We start from the raw sequence: 24,260 nt of genomic DNA, 5'->3' as shown, positions 1-24,260 counted from the left end.
AGACCCATAGACCAATGGAACAGACTCGGGAGCCCTGATATAAACCCAACCATATATAGTTGATTACTATATGATAAAGGAGCCATGGACATACAATGGGGAATTGACAGCCTCTTCAACAGCTGGTGTTGGCAAAACTGGACAGCTACATGCAAGAGAATGAAACTGGATTATTGTTTAACCCCATACACAAAAGTAAACTCGAAATGGATCAAAGACCTGAATATAAGTCATGAAAGCATAAAATTCTTAGAAGACAACATACACAAAAATCTCCTGAATATAACCATGAGCAACTTCTTCCTGAACGCATCTCCTTGAGCAAGGGAAACAAAAGCAAAAATGAACTCAGGGGATTACATCAAACTAAAAAGTTTCTGTATGGCAAAGGACACCATCAACAGAACAAAAAGGCATCCTACAAGTATGGGAGAATATATTTGTAAGGGACATATCCAACAAGGTGTGAACATCCAAAATACATAAAAGAACGGCTCAACACCCAAAAAGCAAATAACCTGATGAAAAAATGGGCAGAGGATATGAAGAGACAGTTCTCCAAAGAAGAAATTCAGATGGCCAACAGACACATGAAAAGGTGCTCCACATCACTAATCATCAGGGAAATGCAAATTAAAACCACAATGACATATCACCTCACACCAGAAAGGATGGCCAGCATCGAAAAGACTAAGAACAACAAATGCTGGTGAGGATGCAGAGAAAGGGGAACCCTCCTACACTGCTAGTGGGAATGTAAGCTAGTTCAACCATTGTGGAAAGCAATATGGAGGTTCCTCAAAGGACTAAAAATAGAAATACCATTTGACCTGGGAATCCCACTCCTTGGAATTTACCCAAAGAATACAACTTCTCAGATTCAAAAAGACATATGCACCCCTATGTTTACTGCAGCACTATTTACAATCACCAAGATATGGAAACAACCTAAGTCTCCATCACTAGATGAATGGATAAAGAAGATGTGTTACATATACACAATGGAATACTATTCAGCCATAAGAAAGAAACAAATCCTACCATTTGCAACAACATGGATGGAGCTGGAGCACATTATGCTCAGTGAAATAAGCCAGACAGAGAAAGACAAGTGCCAAATGATTTTCCTCATTTGTGGAGTATAACAACAAAGCAAAACTGAAGGAACAAAATAGCAGCAGACTCAGAGACTCCAAGAAGGGTCTAGTGGTTACCAAAGGGGAGGGAGGGAGGGGTGTGCAAGGGTGGTTGGGGAGGGAGGGAGAAGGGGATGAAAGGGTATTATGTTTAGTACACATGGTGTGGGGGATCATGGGGAAAACAGTGTAGCACAGAGAAGGCAAATAGTGAATCTGTGGCATCTTATTACACTGATGGACAGTGACTGCATTGGGGTATGGGTGGGGACTTGATAATATGGGTAGATGTGGTAACCACATTGCTTTTTTCATGTGAAACCTTCATAAGAGTGTGTATCAATAATATCTTTATAAAAAAATAAAATAAAATTATTAATTGCTATCACCCAGAACTTTTATTCTATTCACATAGGAACCTTCCAAGTTACATGGACTGGAACGAGATTTCTAGAGCAAACCTCTACAACTTGCCCATATGGAATGAACAAAGATGTCCACTTAAAGCAGGTACTTATTTAGGCCAGTCCACATATGTACACTTCATATTTAAGCAACTATGACCTACATTACCATGGGATCTATTTTAACATTTTACCTGAAGTAGTAAAAGTAGTTCACAGCACAGTAGTGCAATTGTATAAATATCACAAAAGTGAGTGTGAAGGTTATTTTCCTTTCCTTCGTTTTAGACAATAAATTATAATCCACTTCATGGCTGCTGGCCATGGAACCTGCACCACGTTCTGAAGCACATTTAAAGAAGCTTGTCTAACCCGCAAGAGGCTGTGTGTCCTGATCAACAGTATCGGGCCCAAGAGGAGCCCCAAGAGGCAGCAAGGTGGAGCAGTAAACTTTCTCCAGCTGAGGCTGGCATTGTTAGAAGCAACCACAAATGACAATCTTGTGCATCATGCAACGAGAACAATTTTTAGTAAAAACAAATCTATTTTGGTTCTGCCTTTTGTAAACAATTCCTTTGCTCTGAATAGTCTCTACTCTGACTGATGCTATGATCCAGAAGATGCTTCTTTATTCTTCCCAGTAATTCCTGGCAAATCACTTGGGGCCAGTCTTCAAGATTCCAAATTTACCTCCTGAAAGAATAACTCCCTCCCTCCCTGATCTGAGTCCTATGGTGCTCCTTACCCTGAGCACTTGTGTTTTAGATGTTTACTAGGTGACATCTGCATTCCTGAGCAGGCTGCTCTCAAGATGTTCTTGAGTCCTTTCATTGTGGGTCTTCTGGAAGCCTCCATACTAAGGCAGTAAGTGGAGTCTGGCTGACACCCTGGGATGGATGTAATATGTCTCTCACCAAGTAGGCCAGAGGATAATTTAGGAACTCTGGATATCATAAAGGAAATAGTGTTTCCTCAAAACACCTAGCTTTCAAAGTCATGCTAATTTGTCTTTGCAGAAATGCTTATTAATTAGTCCTTTCATAATTCAGCAATACTAGGTAAATAAAAATATATGATTTGACTAACTGGCAGGAATTTAATATTTTAGTGAGCAGAGAGTGGCTCAGGAGTGATTTTTTAAAAAAATTAAGCACACTACACATTAAGCTCTTGTTTGAAATTTAGAACTGATTAGATCACAACATTAGAAATCCAATTGAGTTTTGGAGACCAAAGCGAATATTGATGATAGTGTCCTAAGAATAATATTTTGTCATAAATTGCTCTGCTAAAATTACATTTTATGAGATGAACATATATGTTTCCTTCTCACTATAATGAACTATATTTTGGAGTTATTGGTTTGCCCCTTGTCATTCAGTATTGACACTGTGAAAAGCAGAACATTCAGACAAGAGAAGCTTCTTGCTATAATGTACTTCCTGTTAAGATCTCTCCCCAAAGTAACATAATCAGAATCTAATTAAGCCTCTATGTCTTATACCATTATTCTGGAAATCAGGTAGATAGAGAAACACGTCACATAATACCATGGGGATATAGGGAGACAAATCCAGTATGCAGGAAATCCTACAGACAAATGATCCAGTTTCTTCAACAATCAATGGAGTAAGAAAAAGGATGGGTGATATTATAGATTAATGGGAGAATAAGAGGCATCATGACCAAATGCAATGTCTGGGTCAAATTCTGATCCTAATTTGAACAAAGTAACTATGAAAAGACATTTTTGAGGCAGTCTGGGAAACCAAACATGGACTTATTATGTTAGGAGTTATAACTGTGTTGGGTGTGATCATTGGTATTGGGGTGTGGAATTATATTTAAAAAACATGCAGTCAGAAATTAAGTGGGGGAATGAGGGAGGAAGTCTTTGTGAGAGATGCATAATGAAAGTATTTATTTAAAGATGAAATGAAATCTCTGGAATTTGCTTTAAAATAACTCTAGAAGAAAAAAAGAACTTCAGCAAGGGACAGATGAAAATGAAGGCAAAATGTTAATGACTGTTGAAGTTGGACGATATATATATGGCTGCATTATTCTCTCTACTTTTGTGTATTTATTTGAAAAGTCCCATATTAAAAAGTTTAAAAACAAGCAAATATTCATCACTCAGTACAATGCTGCCTTCTCTCTGTCATACGACTCTAACTTACCTGTTCTAATGGGAGCTTTGAGGTCCAGGCAATATCCAGAAGATTCTTCCTCTGAGTTTTAGGGGCATCTCTCATACATAAAAAGAGTTCTTGTGCATTCAGATTACATAGCTGGCACACACCATGTTCAATTTCAAATACTTTGGCTCGCAGGTAACCATTATTAGATCGAATCCAAAATTCCTCCTGACATTTCAGAGAGCAAAACCGTGAATCCCAAGTGCTCACTTTACACTCTTGCTTAGTTTGGCAAGTGGGTTGCTGACAGCGAAGGCAAAGTGGATTTCCTTCATTATCCACAGCTTGCAAATAGCCTTTGGATGTAGAAGGCTTCACTCTGAGATCAGCTTGGGCTATGCAGGGATTTAGAGATGGGACATAGGCTCCATCTTCAAGAAACTTTCTAGAATTGAACAAAACATTTACTAGGTAACTAATGGACACTTACACTAGTCTAAATAGTCATTACTGCATATAAAGGTTTTCAAAATTTCTATCCCAATAAACAGTAAACACAGGACCCAAAGATTCTGTGATTCAGTGAGGAAATGACATAGATGTAGTCAGCACTCTATACCAAATAAAGGAAAGAATGGTGCATTTTAAAAAACAATTTGAATACAAATATGCTATGCCTTTTGGGAATTTAGGTATCTTCAAGTTAAACAATCAGACTTTGAAATATCTGGAGAACTTAGAAAATGAGAAGTTAGCAATGCTTCTTCAAGCTGGGAAAAGGCAGGCTAATGTAAAATTCCATCTAAACTTAGTGGCTACCATGCTCTAAACGTGCTGTTCTCATACCACATTAGAAGAGAGAGGCCATTCCTAAGGCTTTCATAACACTCTCTTCCAGTCTCTCCAGGCCTACAGGAAACACAGTCACATCCAGAAAGTCACAGAGCCAAGTAGGTAACAGGGTTGATGGGAAGTAGAAGACTTGCTGAATATATGCCCCTAGAGGTAAACTCTGAGTTGACTGGATTAAAATTATAAATGAAACATGACAGGACATGCACTCAACTTGTTAAAATAAAAGGAAAAGGTATATTACTCAATTATGCTGTAAAGTCCTACATGGGAATTACAACTGCTTTGCCTATTTTCTGCAGCTGTTTGTTAGAAGTGCTAAAAGTAGAACTCCGTATGGCATAAAGAGCTCAAGATTTGGCCTCAGGTCTCTAGCATCTTGTAGCCTGGTGCAGGTCACTTGGCCCACCTGTCTCAGGGTCCTTCCTCATTGCTAATTTCTAATGGGAAGACATCATGTGTTTCACATGACTTCTAGGAGTATTGAAACTACTGTAGTATGAGAGCTCTCATAACCCATAAAGGGGTCACACATATTACAAATATGAATACATGAATGTAAAGAGTAGCCTTAGTACTAATCTGTCCTACTAATAAATAAGCCTTACTTTGTGGAAAGGTCCCTTGGCCTGGGCTCCTTTGTGATCAGACGGACATGGCCCCCATCATTCTTCAGCTTCTCCATTGAGGCCCCAGCAACATCTTCTTTGGTTATGTATCTAAAACAATTACATGTTAAACAGATTTCCTCTCTGTCCTATGAGAGTTTCTCTATTTCATGTTCACATTCTTCCTCGCAAAAGCAATAGGAGAAAAAGCAAGATACAAGTGTATTTATTGTGCTGATACTAAAGTTGGGGAATGGAATTTTCTCCCTTTACATTGGTGTCCACGTATGGGTAACATCTCTTATTTCCAAATTAGTTTTCTTGATTTATTTTTCTAAGAAATTCAAGAGTTTGGACCAATTTTTACTTAGGGGAAAAAAGGAGTGGGTGTAGGAATAAGAAATGATCAAATATACACACAGCTGACAACATTAAGTTAACAGCTTGCCCAGCTGGGCAGAAAATCTCTAACTGCATTTTTACCTCCCTCTTGGCCTTTTCTTCAAGGTTTCTTAAATCACCTTATTCAGTTATAATAGTGTATCAGCGCATTCGGGCTAAGTGATGCTCTTTTTAGTTAACCAGGCTCAATAATATCTTCTATAATCTCAAGGTTGTTTCCATTATTAACAGCCCATACAGGGTTTATGGAATCTTCCACTGAAATAAAGCAATTCTTGATGTGGGATTCAGAACCTTATTACACAAAATACTATCAATACCACACAGAGGTTTAGGGACCGGAGTAAAGACGAAAGTTATTCCAATTAAAGGTGTAAGGGTGATGGGGGAATTTAAGTAGGTGAAATGCAATTATCCAATTAATTCCTTCTAATTAGCATGGCCCAGTTTTTCTGGTAATTTGTACCTATTGTAGTTTAAAAAAAATCAGTTTAAACATGAATTTCTTCATATTTCCTACCACTTCTTCATGTGGTAGCTTGACAGTAACACTGAAGTTAAATCACTATTGGAATTGTGCAATTCTGGGAAAATTTTAGAAATCTGCTTTGATGTTGTTAAAGTAGATTTAATAATTAACACATTTCCTTCTTATTATAGGCCATTTCACTAATTTTATTAGGTGATAAGTGCAAAGGTTTCAAAATTGAAGAGGCATGTAGTGGTATGTCTGATAAACAGTAAGTTTCTCCCACCCACATCCTTCTTTTCCACCTCCCCCAAAGCATCCCCTGTTGCCGGTTTTTAATATATCATTTTAAAAATAGTTAATTTTTTCTATGTATAGTTTCCACCTTTTATTTACTTATATCTGTATCTTTATTGACATATAACTCATGTATCATAAGATTTACATTTTTCAGTTTAAAACTAAACTTAAAAAAAAGTTAATCTGTGGCATTTTAGTATTTTCACAAGGTTGTACAACCATCACCACTATCTACTTCCAGAACATTTTCATCACCCCAAAAAGAAACCTGGACTCACTGGTCATTCACGTTACACCTTTTATTTTTAAAAATAAACGGTAGCAGAGATTAAAGGTGGCGGCATGAGAGGTGAGACAGAAATCGCCTCCCAAAACCACATATAATATTAAAATATAGCAAATACATCTAATCCTCAAAGAGCAAAAGGAAAGGCTGCAGCAGATTACCTACACCTGGGGAAAAAAGCAGACCTCAAGGAAAAGGTAAAGTATCAAAGCCACGATCTGGCAGGACCCAAGCCCTTCCCCGACCCCAACTCACTGGAGAGAGGAAGAAAAACAGAGTGGGGAGTGGGTGGAGGCCTAGGACTGCTGAACACTACAGCCCTGGAGATCTGTTCTGGGAGCACGAACCTACATTACATGGTGCTCTGGAGAATAGTGGGGTTGAAAAGCTAAGACAGGCGGAATACTTGGAGAGACTGAGATCCAGCTGGTTGTGGAAAACATGTATCCACAACCGGCTGCTCTGGGAAAAAAGAAAGGTGGGCAGTCTGAGAGACTTCCTAACAGTGACAGAGCTGCTAAAGGGGAAGGACAGCACAGAGCTTGCTGCTCAGGAGAAAGGACAAGTGGACAAAATTGTCCCGGTGCACTCTGCCCAGCAGGTTGGGAACTTTCAGGATCTTTAGGCGCTCCATCACCCTGGCTGACTATGCAGCCACAAGGCCCACCACCACGATACACAGCCTACTGCTCCTTCCTCCCAGCCAGTATCAGTTTGCAAATAGGCTGCCCCCAGGGCCAGAGGGCTGCCCTGCTTATGGCAGCTACAAGTTCAAGCATAGAGGCTTCACCCTGTGTGCTCAGCCCACTGGCCCTAGCAGTGGGGACAGGCACTGCAGCCAGGAAGCAGGAAAGAGCGCTTTCCTCCCGACAAGCACCAGTGCTGCTTGCCTGCAATGCCTGACATCACTCCAGGGGCTGAGCAGGTCCAGAGAGTAGAGCTTCTGGGCACTAGAGGATACCACCTACAAATATTAAACACCAAAGAAACCTGGATCCAACCAAAATCCTGCAAACAACAGGAAGAGAGCCAAGTGAAACTGAATTCATCAATCTTCCTGAACGAAATTTCAAAATAAAAATCATAAACATGCTCACAGAACTACAGGAAAATATTCAAGAAGTCAGGGAGGAATTCAAGAATGAGATACAAACATTGAAGAATACAGTATCTGAAATGAAACATATAATGGAGGGATTTAAAAGCAGATTAGATGTAGTAGAGAAGATGGTAAATGAACTAGAAATTAGAGAACAGGAATACAAAGAAGCTGAGGCACAGAGAGAAAAAATGATCTCTAGGAAAGAAAGAATTTTGAGAACTGTGTGACCAATGCAAATGGAACAATATTCACATTATAGGGGTAGCAGAAGAAAAAGAGAGAAAAAGGTATAGAAAGTCTCTTTGAGAAGATTAAATATGGCAGCATAAGAGGTGAGACAGAGGCTTCTTCCTAAAACCACATATAATATGAAAATATAATACAACTACTCTTGAAAGAGCAATAGCAAAGAGGACTGCGCCAGACGGCATACACCTGGAGAAAAGAGCAGACCTCACAGAACAGGATAACATACCAAAACTGTGGCCTGGTGGAACCCAAGCACTTCCCCAACCCAGCTCACCAGCAGGAGGAAGAGAAATGGAGCGGGGAGGGAGTGGGGGCCTGGGATTGCTGAATACCTAACTTTGGAGATCTTCCCTGGGAGCACAAACCTACATTTCATTGGGCTTGCATGGCACTCTCGTGGTTAGGGAGTTGGAAAGTTAAGACAGGCAGAATTCCTGGAGAGACTGAGATTCCAGCCACTTGTGGAAAGCAGGGATCCATATCCAGCTGCTCTGGGACAAAAGAAAGGTGGGCAGTTTGAGAGACTTCCTAACAAGGAGGCCCTTAGCAAGAGGGCTGCTAAAGGGGCAAGGATTGCAGAGTTTACTGCTCAGGGGAAAGGACAGGTAGACAAAAGTGCCTGGTTGCACTCTGCCCAGCTGGTTGGGAGCTTTCATGATCTTCAGGTGCTCCAGCTCCCTGGCTGGCTACACAGCTCCAAGGACCCCCTCCGTGATACGCAGCCTATTGCGCCTTACTCTCGGCCAGCCCCACCTGCAAACCAGCAAACCCTACTCTGGTGTTAGGCCAGACAGAGGGAAGATCTGTCTACAGCAACTACAAATACAAAGCATAGAGGCTTATACCTGTGTGCTCAGCCCACTGGTTCACGCAGTGGAGACGAGCATAGCAGCCAGGAAGCAGGAAACAGCTCTTTCCTCCCTCCAGGCACCAATAACACTCCCCTGTGACTGCCGACATTGCTTCAGGAGCTGAGCAGCTCCAGAGAGTAGAGCTTCTAGGCAATAGAGGGCACCATATACAAATATGTAATGCCAAAAGAGCCTGGTTTGAAGTACAATGAATAATACAACTCCTGAGAAAGGTTTAAATGACATCTACATCATGAATCTTCCTGAAAGAGAATTCAAAATAAAAATCGTTAACATGCTCATGGAGGTAGGGAAAGATAATCAAGAACTCAGGAGTGAATTCTGGTCAGAGATCCAATTGTTGAAGAGCACAATGGAGGGTATTAAAAGCAGATTAGATATGGTGGAGGAGATGATAATGAAATAGAAACTAGAGAAGAGGAATACAAAGAAGCTGAGGCACAGAGAGAAAAAAGGATCTCTAAGAATGAAAGAATATTGAGAGAACTGTGTGACCAATCCAAACGGAACAATATTTGCATTGTAGGGGTACCAGAAGAACAAGAGAGAGAAAAAGGGATAGAAAGTGTCTTTGAGGAGGTAATTGCTGAAAACTTCCTCAATCTGGGGAAGGAGATAGTCTCTCACACCATGGAGATGCACAGATCTCCCAACACAAGGGACCCAAGGAAGACAATACCAAGACACATAGTAATTAAAATGGAAAAGATCAAGGACAAGGACAGACTGTTAAAAGCAGCCAGAGAGAGAAATTAGATCACATACAAAGCAAAGCCCATCAGGCTAACATCAGACTTCTCAGCAGAAACCTTACAGGCCAGAAGGGAGTGGCATGATGTATTTAATGCAATGAAGTAGAAGGGCCTCGAACCAAGATTACCTTATCTGTCAAGATTATCATTTAAATTTGAAGGAAGGATTAAACAATTTGCAGATAAGCAAAAGCTAAGAGAATTCACTTCCCACAAATCATCTCTGCAGTCTATTTTGGAGGGACTGCTACAGATGGAAGTGTTCTTAAGTTTTAATAGCTGTCACCAGAGGTAATAAAACCACAGTAAAGAAAGTAGAACAGCTAATTACTAAGCAAATGCAAAATTAAATTAACTATCCCCAAAGTCAATCAAGGGATAGACAAAGAGTACAGACCTAATACATAAAGAATGGAGAAGGAGAAAAAGGAGGAGAAAAAAAAAGAATCTTTAGATTGTGTTCATAATACATACTAAGTGAGTTAAGTTAGACTCTTAGATAGTAAGAAAGTGAACCTTGAATCTTTGGTAACCATGAATCTAAAGCCTGTAATGGCAATAAGTACATAACTATTGATAATCACCCTAAATGTAAATGGACTAAATGGAACAATCAAAAGACACAGAGTCACTGAATGGATACAAAAACTAGAGCCATCTATATGCTGCCTACAAGAGACTCACTTTAAAGCCAAAGACATACACAGACTAAAAGTGAAGGGATGGAAAAAGATATTTCATGCAACTAACAGAGAGAAGAAAGCAGGAGTTGCAGTACTTGTATCAGACAAAATAGACTTCAAAACACAGAAAGTAACAAGAGACAAAGAAGGATATTATATAATGATAAAAGGGTCAATCCAACAAGAAGATACAACCATTATAAATATCTATGTGCCCTACACAGGAGCACCAACATATGTGAAATACCAACAGAATTAAAAGTGGAAATAGAATGCAATGCATTCATTCTAGGAGACTTCAACACTACACTCACTCTGAAGGACAGATCAACCATACAGAAAATGGATAAGGAGACAGAGGCACTGAACAACACATTAGAACAGATGGACCTAACAGACATTTACAGAACTCTACACCCAAAAGCAGCAGAATACACATTCTTCTCAAGTACACATCGAACATTTTCTAGAATAGATCATATCCTAGGCCATGAAAAGAGCCTTGGTAAATTCAAAAAGATTGAAATTGTACCAACCAGTTTCTCAGACCACAAAGGTATGAAACTAGAAATAAATTACACAAAGAAAATGAAAAACCCCACAAACACATGGAGGCTTCACAACATGCTCCTAAATAACCAATGGATCAATGACCAAATAAAAACAGAGATCAGGCAATATATGGAGACAAATGACAACAATAATTCAACACCGCAAAATCTGTGGGACGCAGCAAAGGCTGTGCTAAGAGGAAAGTATATTGCAATACAGGCCTACCTCAGGAAAGAACAATCCAATATGAGCAGTCTAAACTCACAATTAATGAAACTAGGAAAAGAAGAACCAATGAGGCCCAAAGTCAGTAGAAGGAGGGACATAATAAAGATCAGAGCAGAAATAAATAAAATAGAGAAGAATAAAACAATAGAAAGAATCAATGAAAGCAAGAGCTGGTTCGTCAAGAACATAAATAAGATGGATAAACCCCTAGCCAGACTTATCAAGAGAAAAAGAGAGTCTACACACATAAACAGAATCAGAAATGAGAAAGGAAAAATCACTATGGACACCAACCACAGAAATACAAGGAATTATTAGAGAATACTATGAAAAACTGTATACTAACAAACTGGATAAACCTAGAAGAAATGGACAACTTTCTAGAAAAATACAACCTTCCAAGGCTGACCAAGGAAGAAACAGAAAATCTGAAAAGACCAATTACCAGAAAGGAAATTGAATTGGTAATCAAAAACCTTCCTAAGAACAAAACCTCTGGACCAGATGGCATCAGTGCTGAATTTTATCAAACATTTAGTGAAGACCTAATACCCTCCCTCCTTAATGTTTTCCAGAGAGTAAAAGAGGGAATACTTCCAAACTCATTGTATGAGGCCAGCATCACGCTAATACCAAAACCAGGCAAAGACACCACAAAAAAAGAGAATTACAGATCAATATCCCTGATGAACATAGATGCAAAAATAATCAACAAAATATTAGCAAACCAAATTCAAAAATACATCAAAAAGATCATCCATCATGATCAAGTAGTATTTACTCCAGGGATGCAAGGATGGTACAATATTCGAAAATCCATCAACAAAGAGAAGGATAAAAAACACACAATCATCTCCATAGAAGCTGGAAAAGCATTCAACAAAATTCAGCATCCACTCATGATAAAAACTCTCAACAAAATGAGTATAGAGGACAAGTACCTCAACATAATAAAGGCCATATATGACAAACCCACAGCCGACATACTTAACAGCAAAAAGCAGAAAGCATTTCCTTTAAGATAGGGAACAAGACAAGTATGTCCACCCTCTCCACTTTTATTCAACATTGTACTGAAGGTCCTAGCCATGGCAATCAGACAACACGAAGAAATAAAAGGCATCCAGATTGGTGAGGAGGAAGTTAAACTCTCTCTGTTTGTAGATGACATGATATAGTACATCAAAAAAACCCTAAAGAACCCACTCCGAAAGTACTAGAGTATCTAAATTCATCAAAGTTGTAGGATACAAAATTAATACACAGAAATCTGTTGCATTTCTATATGCTAATAATGAACTAGCAGAAAGAGAAATCAGGAAACAACTGCATTCACAATTGCATCTAAAATAAAATACTTAGGAATAAACCTAACCAAGGAAGTGAAAGACTTATACCCTGAAAACTACAAGACACTCTTGAGAGAAATTAAAGAGGACACTAATAAATGGAAATATATCCCATGCTCTTGGGTAGGAAGAATTAACATTGTCAAAATGGCCATCCTGCCCAAAGCAATCTACAGATTCAATGCAATCCCTATCAAAATACCAACAGCATTCTTCAATGAACTGGAAGAAATAGTTCTAAAATTCATATTGAACCACAAAAGACCCCGAATAGCCAAAACAATCTGAGATGGAAGAATAAAGTGGGGGTTATTATATGTCCAAACTTCAAGCTCTATTACAAAGCCACAGCAATCAAGACAACTTGGTAGTGTCACAAGAACAGACCCACAGATCAATGGAATAGAACAGAGAGCACAGATATAAACCCACATACAGGGCCAATTAATATATGGAAAAGGAGCCATGGACATACAATGGGGAAATGACAGCCCATATGTAGTTAAACACCAGCTACATGTCAGAGAATGAAACTGGATTATTGTCTAACTCCATACACAAAAGTAAACTCGTAATGGATCAAAGACCTGAATGTAAGTCAGGAAACCATAAAACTCTTAGAAGAAAACATTGGCAAAACTCTCTTGAATATAAACATAAGCAACTTTTTCATGAACCTATCTCCTCAGGCAAGGGAAACAAAAGCAAAAATGAACAAGTGGGACTACAACAAACTAAAAAGTTTCCATACAGCAAAGGACACCATCAGCAGAACAAAAAGGCACCCTACAGTATGGGAGAATATATTTGTAAATGACATATCTGACAAGGGGTTAACATCCAAAATATATAAAGAGCTCACATGCCTCAACACCCAAAAAGCAAATATCCCAATTAAAAAATGGGCAGAGGATCTGAACAGACAATTCTCCAAAGAAGAAATTCAGATGGCCAACAGGCACATGAGAAGATGTTCCACATCGCTAATCATCAGAGAAATGCAAATTAAAACCACAATGAGATATCACCTCATGCCAGTTAGGATGGCTAACATCCAAAAGACAAGCAACAACAAATGCTGGCAAGGATGAAGAGAAAGGGGAACCCTCCTACACTGCTGGTGGGAATGTAAATTAGTTCAACCATTGTGGAAAGCAGTATGGAGGTTCCTCAAACAACTAAAAATAGAAATAGCATTTGACCCAGGAATTCTACTCCTAGGAATTTACTCAAAGAAAGCAAGATCTCAGATTCAAAAAGGCATATGCACCCCTATGTTTATTACAGCACTACTTACAATAGTGAAGATATGGAAGCAACTTAAATGTCCATCAGTAGATGAATGGACAAAGAAGATGTGGTACATATACACAATGGAAAACCACTCAGCCGTGAGAGGAAAACAAATCCTACAATTTGCAACAACATGGATGGAGCTAGAGGGTATTATGCTTAGTGAAATAAGCCAGGCAGAGAAAGGCAAGTGCCAAATGATTTCCCTCATTTGTGGAGTATAACAACGAAGCAAAACTGAAGGAACAAAATAGCAGCAGACTCACAGACTCCAAGAAGGGACTAGCAGTTACCAAAGGGAAGAGGTGGGGGAGACTTGGTGTGGAGGGAGGGAGAAGGGGATTGAGCGGTATTATGACTGGTACACATGGTGTGGGTGGGGACACAGGGAAGACTGTGTAGCCCAGAGAATACAAGTAGGGACTCTGTGGCATCTTACTACACTGGTGGACAGTGACTTCAATGGGGTATGGATGGGACTTGATAATATGGGTGAATGTAGTAACCACAATATTTTTCATGTGAAACCTTCATAAGAGTGTATATCAATGATACCTTAATAAAAACAAAAGAAAAGAAATGGTGGCATAATACACACATGAATCTTCACCATACCTTTTTACCTAAATATGCATTTCAGCGATCTTCCCATATTAGTACACATAGTGTCACCCTATTTTTTAAAATGGTTGCATATTATCCTGCTACTTAGATAAACCATATAAAATACATCTAACCAGTCTCTGCTTAATGGGCATTTTTGTTGTTCTAGTCTCTGAGATCACAAACAATGTTGCAATAAATATCCTTGTACATGGTACTTTTTACACATGAAGTATATGTATAATAAATTTCGAGAAGTAGAACTACTGAGTCAAAGGTCTTGGGTGCTTTAAATTTGGATAGAGTTTGACAAATTGCTTTCTTTTGGGTTTGAGTAGCAACAGGCAGGGCCACCAGCAATGAGAGTACCTGTTCACTCACACTTTCACTAGCCACAAAGTACATCAGTTAAAAGCCTCTCTGATAATAGTGAGAGGTACCTCATTATAGTTTTAAATTTGTATTTTTCTTATTAAGAGTAAGGGTGAGTCTCTTTTCATGTATTTGTATTTCTACTTTTGTGTCATTCTTAAAGCAAAAAAGAATCACAGGGAATTTTCAGAATTCTCTAACTTGTCCTTTTAGTTCCTAAACTTCCCCAATCCAACCCCATATTTCTTCAATGATTTTATTCCCTTGACAAAAGCAGTTCGCTTAAGTATTTCAGTGGATTCTAAATGAATTCAGAAGCTTCCTAGCTTTGAGGGGCAAAGGAATATTAAGCCTTGCCTCAGGTATTATTCAACATTTGAAAGCTTAGAACCTAATTCAGTAACTCTAAAAGAGGCTGAGAAATCTACTCAGAGACTTAAGAACTAAAAATAACCTTTCCTACAAGAGGTTTAAGCACAAATTTTTGGAAACCACAAGAAACAGATCAATCAACTCCGAAGCAGGTTGGCAATTTTTCAAATGTAGTTGTGAGTTACCGGTATTTAATTTTCCATTGAGGTTTGCTAGAAAGTTCATATAAGTATATCAACTTTCAAAAGGATTATGGGCAAGTCCCAATTTTGACAATTAGGGAAGGGACAATACTATCTAATAAAGTAATTCCTGGATGGGGTTGGGAGCAGAGAGTGGCAGTTTTGTTAAGACCAGAGTGTGTGCTGGAAAGTGGCTCACACCAGTGAAAACAGTGCTGGGCTCTGGGTTGCTGACCTGCTTTGGAAATCAGCTGTGGCTAAAGGATAAATAGTTGGTATTCTAAACCCAGAGAGTTCCAAGCGTATCAGGCCTGCCTCTGACAAGTGGGAATTTGCCTAGGAACTGAAACAATGGCTGTCACCTTGGCTTCCATTCACCTTTAAAAGTGAGCTATTCCAAAGCTGACAGCAGGTTCCCGAGTTTCCATGGGGTCTGCAAACTGGGGGATGTCCTTGTAGGATAATCTGGTTGGAGATCTAGCCATTGCATTTGAGGGAATTCCTAAAGATCAGTGTCTATGTGTCTTTATCCTGAGAACACCCATTTTTTTCAGAGATGAATCCTTTAATCTCTTGCCCAGGAAGTAAAATGTGGCTGTTGGTGTTTTAGAAGTTGAGAGAAGAAAAGGGTCTGGGGAATGTCAGTTTCCAATGTAATGCTTCTCTCTTTATTTCTAACTGAGCCTGCTGTTTCCGAGACTGCTGCCTCTCTGGTTCAGTGTCTCTAGAAAGTAAACAGGTAGTGCAGTGGGAGAGAAGGCATCCGGTGTCTGGCTACTCCTCATCCAGATTTCCAGTCAATGCTTTTGTGCAGCCCCATCTTGCACACCTGCTTTCAGAGATACAGTTTGTCCAATTCACTGAGATGAAGTGGTGTTCTGTAGCAAGAATCAGCATGCTTTCTCAAAGTACTCTCCTCTGCACTACACAGGTCTCACTTTCGTGGCTCTGCTAAGGGTGTTTTCCTGGAGCCCTCCCTTTCTCTGATCAGTGACCACGGTGTCTAGATCTACCTCTGTAACACCTGTGTTCATTCTCTTTTCTCCATTCCTATTGCTAATGATATAATATAAGTCCTCATTTTTTCCCCCAGTCTACTATGTGTGGTAGGCAGAATTTTGAAGATATTTCTCTAGGATTCCTGTCCCCTGATATTCATTCACTCACTTATTTGGTAATGTTGTAATGGGACTTTGTAGATGTAATTAAGATTACTAATCAGCTGACCTTAAGACAGGGGGTAATATTAAGCATGAGAAGGATTTGACATACCACTGCTGGCCCTGAGATGTAGAGACTCATGTGCTAGAACTAGAAAGAAGGCTAAATTTCTTTCTAGAACTAGAAGGTAAGTGTGGCCTCCAGCCGGCCCCACTTTGAATCTTGCCCTTTCCATCTAATGTTCTGACTGCTGCCAGAGTGAACTTGTGAAGATACAAAATCTATTATTTACTCTGCTGCTTATTAACATAAGCTTCATCTTTAATATGTTATCTACATATAATTTTATAAACAATACTGTGTGTCTGACTTTGGTTTGTATCGATCTTATGACTTTAGCCATCTGATGAACTGTCTTCCTTAGGGGGTTCTTGAAGTAGCCATCCATGTCTAATGGGGTATGTCTAGAAATGGTTGGAGTGAGCTGTAAATTAGGTTAAGAAGGGAATTATGATCACACAAAGAGAAGATCAATACTTCAACTAGGGCTGTGATTATAAAAATGAGAAAATGGAGGACTAAAAGAAGAACTGGGAATAATGTAATGGGCATCATGCTTTTTGTTATGTGTGTGTGTCTGTATATGTGTAAATATTCGCATCCATCTTAAATGTGTTTTTTATATAACATAATTCATGCTCATGAGAAAAATTCAAGCAGTACAGAAGAATTTAGGCAAGAGCCCCAAACTGGCTGCTCATGGATAAATCCAAAGAATCAAAGGGTTTTGCAGACTTTCACATATTTTATTTTTAAATCTGAATTTGAATGACTTTAGATGGGTAATGCAACCCCCTACTCCACCCTTTCTAGTTTTATACCTGATCTCATTTGTTCACTTATGATTCTTGCTTTAGTTTTTAGTCTTATGAATTTGTGATCCTATAATAAAGTATACAGTCCCTGCCATCTCCACAGATCCTCTTATCTTACGGTCTAGAGCAAGAGTTCTCAACAGTGAGTGGCACAATTGAAGTTTTGAAACAGGTAATTCTTTGATTAGGAGTGCAGTCCTGTTCATTGTAGGATTTTCAATGACAAACTAAAATGTCTCCTAACATTGCTACTCTTGGGGCTAAAATTGCCCCCAGCTAATACATAGCCCTGGAGAAACCTTTGGTAAGAGTTTCTAAGGTATCCTTCCAGACATTTTCTGTCAGTAATAGCAATTACATATATTCATGTCTCCATTTTTTTTGTTATACTTATTTTACTCTTTATCACAAGTATCATAGTTCTCACATATGAATATGCCTTATGCCATATTTTGAAAAAGCTGAAGAGATTTTTCACTGTATAGAGATATAATTTATTTGATCAACCACATCCCCTCACAATACCATTTGTGGATCTTTTTCACCTGTGGCGTAGGGATGATAAAATGATGGGATGTGAGGACAAAGAGAAATTACAGGTGTATGGAGATGGCAGGAGCTATTGGGGCTTTTCCTGCAAGTGCAGCTCTCTGGTTTGGTGCTTTGCATCTCTTCCAAAGCAAGAGTTGGGTAAGAGAACAGATGACTGAGGAGAGAGTTGACAGAGAATGAGGATGTGAGCTCCCAAGGGGACATCTGCGGCAAAGATGATTATGATGCCAAAAAAGGACAGTAAGTGCACGGAAGTCAGAAGGGACTAGTAGTGATCAGGTGAAACGGTTACAAACAGGAGACACTTAACCTTTCCTTTCGTTTCCAATCATGGGAAACATAGTTGGACCACGTGGTTGGGGTGCATCGGAGATACCCAGCTCCATGCCATGCCACGGGAGCCCAGGGCTGACGGGGCTGGAAGCTCGCTCTGCTGTTCCACCAGGGAAATGTCTTCCTGCTGTTAAATAGTGATGCAGGCTTGGCAGGTCACAGGGCGCACTGACCGGCAACTCTGGCCTCTCTCCTGAGGAGTGGCACTCATGGTGAGCAACCTGATCTTTAACATCAGACATGATCAAATTCATAAAATAGCTAACTTTGTTGCTATTTGTCATTTTATGTATAATTTTCTTTAACTCATCAGGATTTCATTAGTGGTGACATAAAATATCTCAGAACCCCCTGTAGAAATAATCATGACAAGCAATAAACAAAATAAAAAAGAGCGACGCGCACACCTTTTGGTACTGCTTTGTTTGCGCTGCTGTTTTGTGCTCTCTTCCAAAGCAAGCAGCGGGCTGTGGAACAGCTGCCCGCTTCTCCTGACGACCCTTTGCTTCATGGCGGTGAGACCACTCCATTCGCGGACAAACCTCAAAATCTGGCAGCAAATGAGACAATGAGAGGACTTATCAGCTCACTGGGCAGCTTCCTTTGAGAGCGAGGCTACTCATAACATCAGAAAACCAATGTTTTATTATATTCCCCAAATAGGCTTTTGAGTCTCATAATTTAAGGCTTTCTTCAGTTTGATGCAGTTTTTGTATCTTTACTGTGAATATCTATAGCCGGTTCTATAGAGGTCTCTTCATGCCGAAGACTCTCTGAAGGCATGTTTCAAGGACACCCAGCATATGTCCTTAATGGACACAGGGACCAATGGCGATCACGTGCTCATTAAGACCAAAAGCAGCTTGGCTACTGGAAGCATACACCCCAGCAGCAGCCATGGCAAAATTGCCCTTAGGGGCAGCTGCACTTGCAGTGACAGACTGACAGTGCAACAGCTGAGATTCACGTTGTAGCTGATTAAGTTATCACGGGAAAACAGCCATCAATAAATCAGGGATATTTTTCTTAGGGTTATCACTAATTTATTGGTCAGTTATATATAACTGACTATTTTCTGGGAGCCTGAGAATCCGGATGATATGAAACTAAAGAAAATAACTCACTGCTACCTTTTCCTTTAAGACAGGTGCAGACCACCCATGGATGATTTCTACTCAGCGGCAAAAATGAAATTGCTATTTTGTTGTAAAATGAGTTACACTGCATACTGGGTCAGCCCCTGGGTTGTTTACTTTCCTTAGCAGTAAAGGTGACCTGGCCACAGATCAGAAATTAGGTTTTCCCAACAGCTACTTGGCCTGGTGCTTCTGGCAGGGAATGGAGAGTTCACCCAACATGGCATTATGTTCTCAGAATTCATCATTGTTAGACTTTAACCTTCAAAGGTAAAATGTGATTCTGTCAGATACAAATATCACAGTTGCTAATCCTGTGAATGAGAAATTAAATGATGTGAGAATGATTCTATCCACAGAAACAGCAACCCTAGGTGTGATCATTCACCAAGGAAACAGATTTCACATTTATTCTTAGCACCGAGGTAATTCATAGGCAATGTCTCGAGTTATTAAAATGCAACCAGTGATTTGACTTTGCAACATGGCACAAAGTACTCTGCTTTTATTAAACTAAAAATGGTCATTAAAATTACTCAACAAATTTTAATTTAATACAAACATGCAAGGCTGTTCTTACCAGCGAGCGATTTTGTTTCAGCTGAAAACTTGCTGGTAAATCTTCCCAAAGGTCTAATTTTATATCCAAAGGAATGAAATTACAATTCATCTGGTTTCCATCCTGATTATAGATGAGGAAGGCACTATTAATCCATTTTATCTGTAGGCACTAGTAATTATTTTAAAGGTAAAGAATTCTGTTATGGCACAATATGCCCAAGTCTCCTAAAAGGTAAACTGAGGCGGCACATTCTAGACAAGGCTCCACCCACACAGCTCCCCTCAAAGAAAGCTGAGTGGAGGAGGGGGCTAGGCCCTCCACTGCCTCCACTGTCTCCATTCTCAATACCACAAAATGGGTGTAGTCAGTTAAACAGGAGGTGTAAATATGAAGTATTTCTTTTATAAAGGGGAAGAACCTCTGCATATGAAGATCTATTATATCAGCAATAGTTGAACCCATATTCTAGTTCTTTCAGCCAAAAAGAAATGCTACAGCTCTCACAATCACTTTGGAAAAAGCACATGAAGAGTGCTTACATACTGATTAAAAGTTTAGGTACGTAATTGTTATTCTAAACTTGGAATGGGATGTGGGATTCTGACCGAAATGAGCAGTTCTTTGGAGGTACGCTGTTAATACAGTCTAGGATGCTAATATCTGTTACTGATTTTCCTTTTAAGGAGTGTTCTTTCAAGCAGTGAACTAGGGCTTTTATATAAATTTCCACTTTGAGATTTCACTTCAGCTCTTCTAAGCTAGAAAGGAAAGCTTGCTTGCATCTCGACTCAATTCTAGCTCTGAAAAGACCTGTTAACATTTCATTTGCTTTATGTCTCATCTTTAGAAAATTAACTGAATAACATTTAATGGTAAAGGGACATGTAAGTGTTTAGAATCATCATAAAAATGAACTTGAGGCTATTAAAAGAAATGTCAAGCAGGTGAGGTGGCTCATGCTACACTGGCTGCATGCCGGAGCCAGAAGATGGGTCTGCAAGGCCATCACCACATTCAGCTTGGCAGCAGGTGCACCCAACCTTCACCAGGAGTTTGCAGTTTCTTTCCTGTCTTCACCCGCAAGGGAAAATCGCTAAGCAGACAATCCAGGCTGCAGAGCTCTGACTGCACAGAGTGAACAGCACCGAGCTCAAGGGCCTCTGCATTCCTATGTTGTGCTCTGCCTGCTGTCCGTCTTTCAGCTTCTCACCCTTCAAGCCCCTCTGCGGACCCGTTCTTCACCACTCTCATGTGATGGTCTGAGAGCACAGCCTGAAGCTCTCCCCAGAGGAGGATGCAGGCGACTTGCCTCTAGCTGAGAAGAGTCCTTGGTGCCCCCTCACGTCTGAAGGGTCCACATGGAGGACTGTGGTCCAGACTTTTGAGGGGAATGCTGTTTACTGCCTGCCTTCGTTCTTGGTGCGTCTCTTGGCTGTAGTCTCATGATGGAGGCTGCTTGGGGCTTTGGTATTCATGATCCTAGCCATCTCCTCATCTTCTAGCAAGCTCTTCTAATCATTAGTTAGAATTGAAGATTATTACCTGAATACCAGCTATCTATATCTATATTTGGTTTGGTAGGAAACCTGTAACTGATTTTGGGCAGCTCCAACCTAAGTCATCTTTAAAAAGGCATTCTTCTTCAAACCAGTTAGAATGGCCACTACTCAAAAGACAAGAAATAACAAGTGTTGGCAAGGATGTTGAGAAAAGGGAACCCTCCTACCTTGCTGCTGGGAATGTAAATTGGTGCAGCCACTGTAGGAAACAGTATGGAGACTCCTCAAAACTAAAAATAGAAATACCATATGATCTAGTAACTACACTTCTAGGAATTTACCCAAAAAAACAAAATCTCTGATTCGAAAAGATATGTTCACCCCTATGTTTACTGTGAATATAATTCACCCCTATGTTTAATGTAAATAAATATTTACAATATAGCCAAGATGTGGAACCAACCAAAGTGTCTGTCAATAGACAAATGGATAAAGAAGATGTGGTACATATACACAATGGAATATTACTCAGCCATAAAAAGAAAGAAATCCTGCCATTTGTGATAATAGGGATGGACCTAGAGGTTATTATACTAAGTGAGAGAAGCCAGGAGAAAGACAAATACCAAATGATTTCACTCATATGTGGAATTTAAAAACAAACCAGAACAAAATAAAATGAACAAAATAGAAGTAAACTCATAGACACTGAAATATCTGGTGGTTAGGATCCAGGAGGGGTTGGGGTGGGTGAGGGGGATAAAAGAGGCACTAAAATCTCAGTCATAATATAAGTTGGTCATGGGGATGATAGTACAGCATGGGGAATATAGCCAGTGGTTCTGTAACTTTTTTCTATGTAGGCAGATAGTAACTGCCCTAGTTGGGGTAATAATGTGTGCAACTGGTGAAGCACTGTATTGTATACTTGAAACCAATATAAGATTGTATATAAACTATACCTCAATTTTAAAAAATGCACTTAAAAAAATAAAAGGGCATTTGTTCAATAGAATGGCCCATGAGTTTACGAAGTTAAAAATATTATTTTATTATAAAGATTAGAAATTTGACACTATAGGTACACCAAACAAAAGTATTCATATTCTCAGCAAATTTTCCCTCAAATACTCATGCCAGTTTACCTAAGCCAAAGATTCTCATGTGGTTCCTGAAACCATTTCAGGGGATCCACAAGTCGAAAGTGTTTTCATAATAATAGTAAAATATTATTTGCTTTTTTCACTCTCTTTCTCTCACAAATGCACAGTGACATTTCCCAAAGACAGGCAGATATGAGAATCCCATCTTCTATAGAGACTTCAGAGAAATTGCTAAGAATGTAAAGCAATTCCACTCTTTGCACTAAAACATTATTTTTGCTTTGGAAAATATAATTATTTTTGTGTGAAAATATGCTATTGGTATAAATATTTAATAGGCTTATCATTGCTACTCTTAATAAGTGAATATTTTAAAGTGTTTCCATTTTAATTTCAAGGACAGTAAATATCAATAGCTATAACCCACATAAACAAAAGCTCTTTGGAGCTCTCAACACATTTTAGAAGTGCAAAGAGGTCCTGACACTAAAAACTTTGGGCACTGCTAACCAGGGCTATGGCAGAAATGTGAGCAATCATCCAAGCACCCTAGAGTTTACTCAGCATGGGGTGCAGGCTCAGGCTCAGGCTCAGAAAGCTGCTGCTGCTATGGATGATGAGGGCAGAAGCTAACTTTTATTGAGTTCCTTATGGCAAGGCACTGTGCTAAGTGATTTATAGGAATTAACTCGTTTTATCCTTGCAACAACTCCTCTCCACATTTTACAGTTGAGGAAACTGAGGCACAGAGCAACGTGTTCAGATTCCAGTTCGTAACAGACTGGAACCCAGGCAGTCTAGCCTTGAAGTGTATGTTATTAACTACCGTGTTGTTCTGCCTCTCACTGTCCTTAGATTCAACATAAGAATTTTAGAATTAGCTTTAAGGAGGGAAAGAACTAAATACCTACCACACTGTTAATAAATTAAGGGTCTCCAATGAAACCTGAGAAAAGGAAGTCTTTTGTATGTTTTAAGCTACAGAATTTGTATGATGCTTACCTTGGTATAGAGGTGAATCCGGTCGGTGTTCTTACTTGCACGAAACATCAGTGTATCATAAACTGGCAAACCGTCTGAACTCTTCAACTGTTCTAAGAAATAACATAAAAAAGAACCTGAAGGCTTACCCACTCTCTATCCAAAATAGCTTATTTTAATCTTCTGCAGGTTAGAATGATAAAATAACTCTATCAAATATACCAACATGTTTGACAAGGAACATGTGTCTGAGCTTGAAATAAAACTCCCATGGTAGGCCACCTGAGAGTGTATTGGCTTATAAGAGAACCAGTTTCTGTGCACTTATGCTAATGACCCAACAAGAAAGAAACAAATTCAGAATTAGCTGAAAAGATACAAGTTGGGCATAAGGGAAAATTTCCTGCCACCAAGAGTTGTCAGGAGTCTTGAAGGAGTCAAGAATCCGAGTTTTTGCTAGAGTGGCTAAGTTGAGACAATGAGCCCCATTTTGATTATGAGCAGCAAAAAAGCTTTGTGCCTGAGTCCTTATGACCTGGTGCCTTACATTCACGAAAGGAGATGAGTGGACAAGCTTCTTTTCTGATAATATTTTCATTTATTATTTTTTAGTTCTGCTGACCAACATATCTGCAGGAGAGAGGGTTTATCAAAGTAGATCTAAATAATAATTATAGTTAACACTTAACAAGATCTTACATGCCAGGGGCACTGTTCTAAGTTCATATATTAATCCCTCTCAGAAATAAGTAGTACATTTCATAGAGGAGGAAACTGAGGCACATTAACTTGCCAATGTCACATCTCTAGAAAGAGGGCTTAGCCCCAGTGTTCTGACCCTAGAGCCTATGATC

The 24,260-nt window shown here is 39.4% G+C and overlaps 1 protein-coding gene and 1 long non-coding RNA gene across 5 annotated transcripts in view; one reads left to right on the top strand and one right to left on the bottom strand.

Moving 5' to 3' along the window:
- The window catches only part of LOC118912990 (uncharacterized), a 41,642-nt gene extending 37,950 nt beyond the window's left edge, over positions 1–3,692 (top strand). Inside the window, exons 4-5 of one of the 2 annotated variants that reach the window (XR_008998829.1) lie at positions 1,552–1,646; positions 1,829–3,692. This is a non-coding gene — a long non-coding RNA (uncharacterized LOC118912990). The remainder of the gene's footprint in view (positions 1–1,551; positions 1,647–1,828) is intronic. The other variant, XR_008998830.1, reaches the window with a different exon arrangement.
- Positions 1–24,260, bottom strand: part of ZRANB3 (zinc finger RANBP2-type containing 3) — a 329,605-nt gene that overhangs the window by 8,982 nt on the left and 296,363 nt on the right. For all 3 annotated transcript variants that reach the window (XM_036886644.2, XM_036886643.2, XM_036886645.2), the window contains 5 exons: positions 23,428–23,519; positions 19,842–19,943; positions 18,533–18,675; positions 5,139–5,249; positions 3,721–4,123 (listed from right to left, as the gene is read on the bottom strand). In XM_036886644.2, coding sequence (XP_036742539.2) covers positions 3,721–4,123; positions 5,139–5,249; positions 18,533–18,675; positions 19,842–19,943; positions 23,428–23,519 — 851 coding nt within the window. The remainder of the gene's footprint in view (positions 1–3,720; positions 4,124–5,138; positions 5,250–18,532; positions 18,676–19,841; positions 19,944–23,427; positions 23,520–24,260) is intronic.

The sequence above is a fragment of the Manis pentadactyla genome, chromosome 8, assembly GCF_030020395.1.
Source record: "Manis pentadactyla isolate mManPen7 chromosome 8, mManPen7.hap1, whole genome shotgun sequence".
Classification (NCBI taxonomy): domain Eukaryota; kingdom Metazoa; phylum Chordata; class Mammalia; order Pholidota; family Manidae; genus Manis; species Manis pentadactyla.
This window is presented reverse-complemented; position numbering and strand designations above follow the sequence as displayed.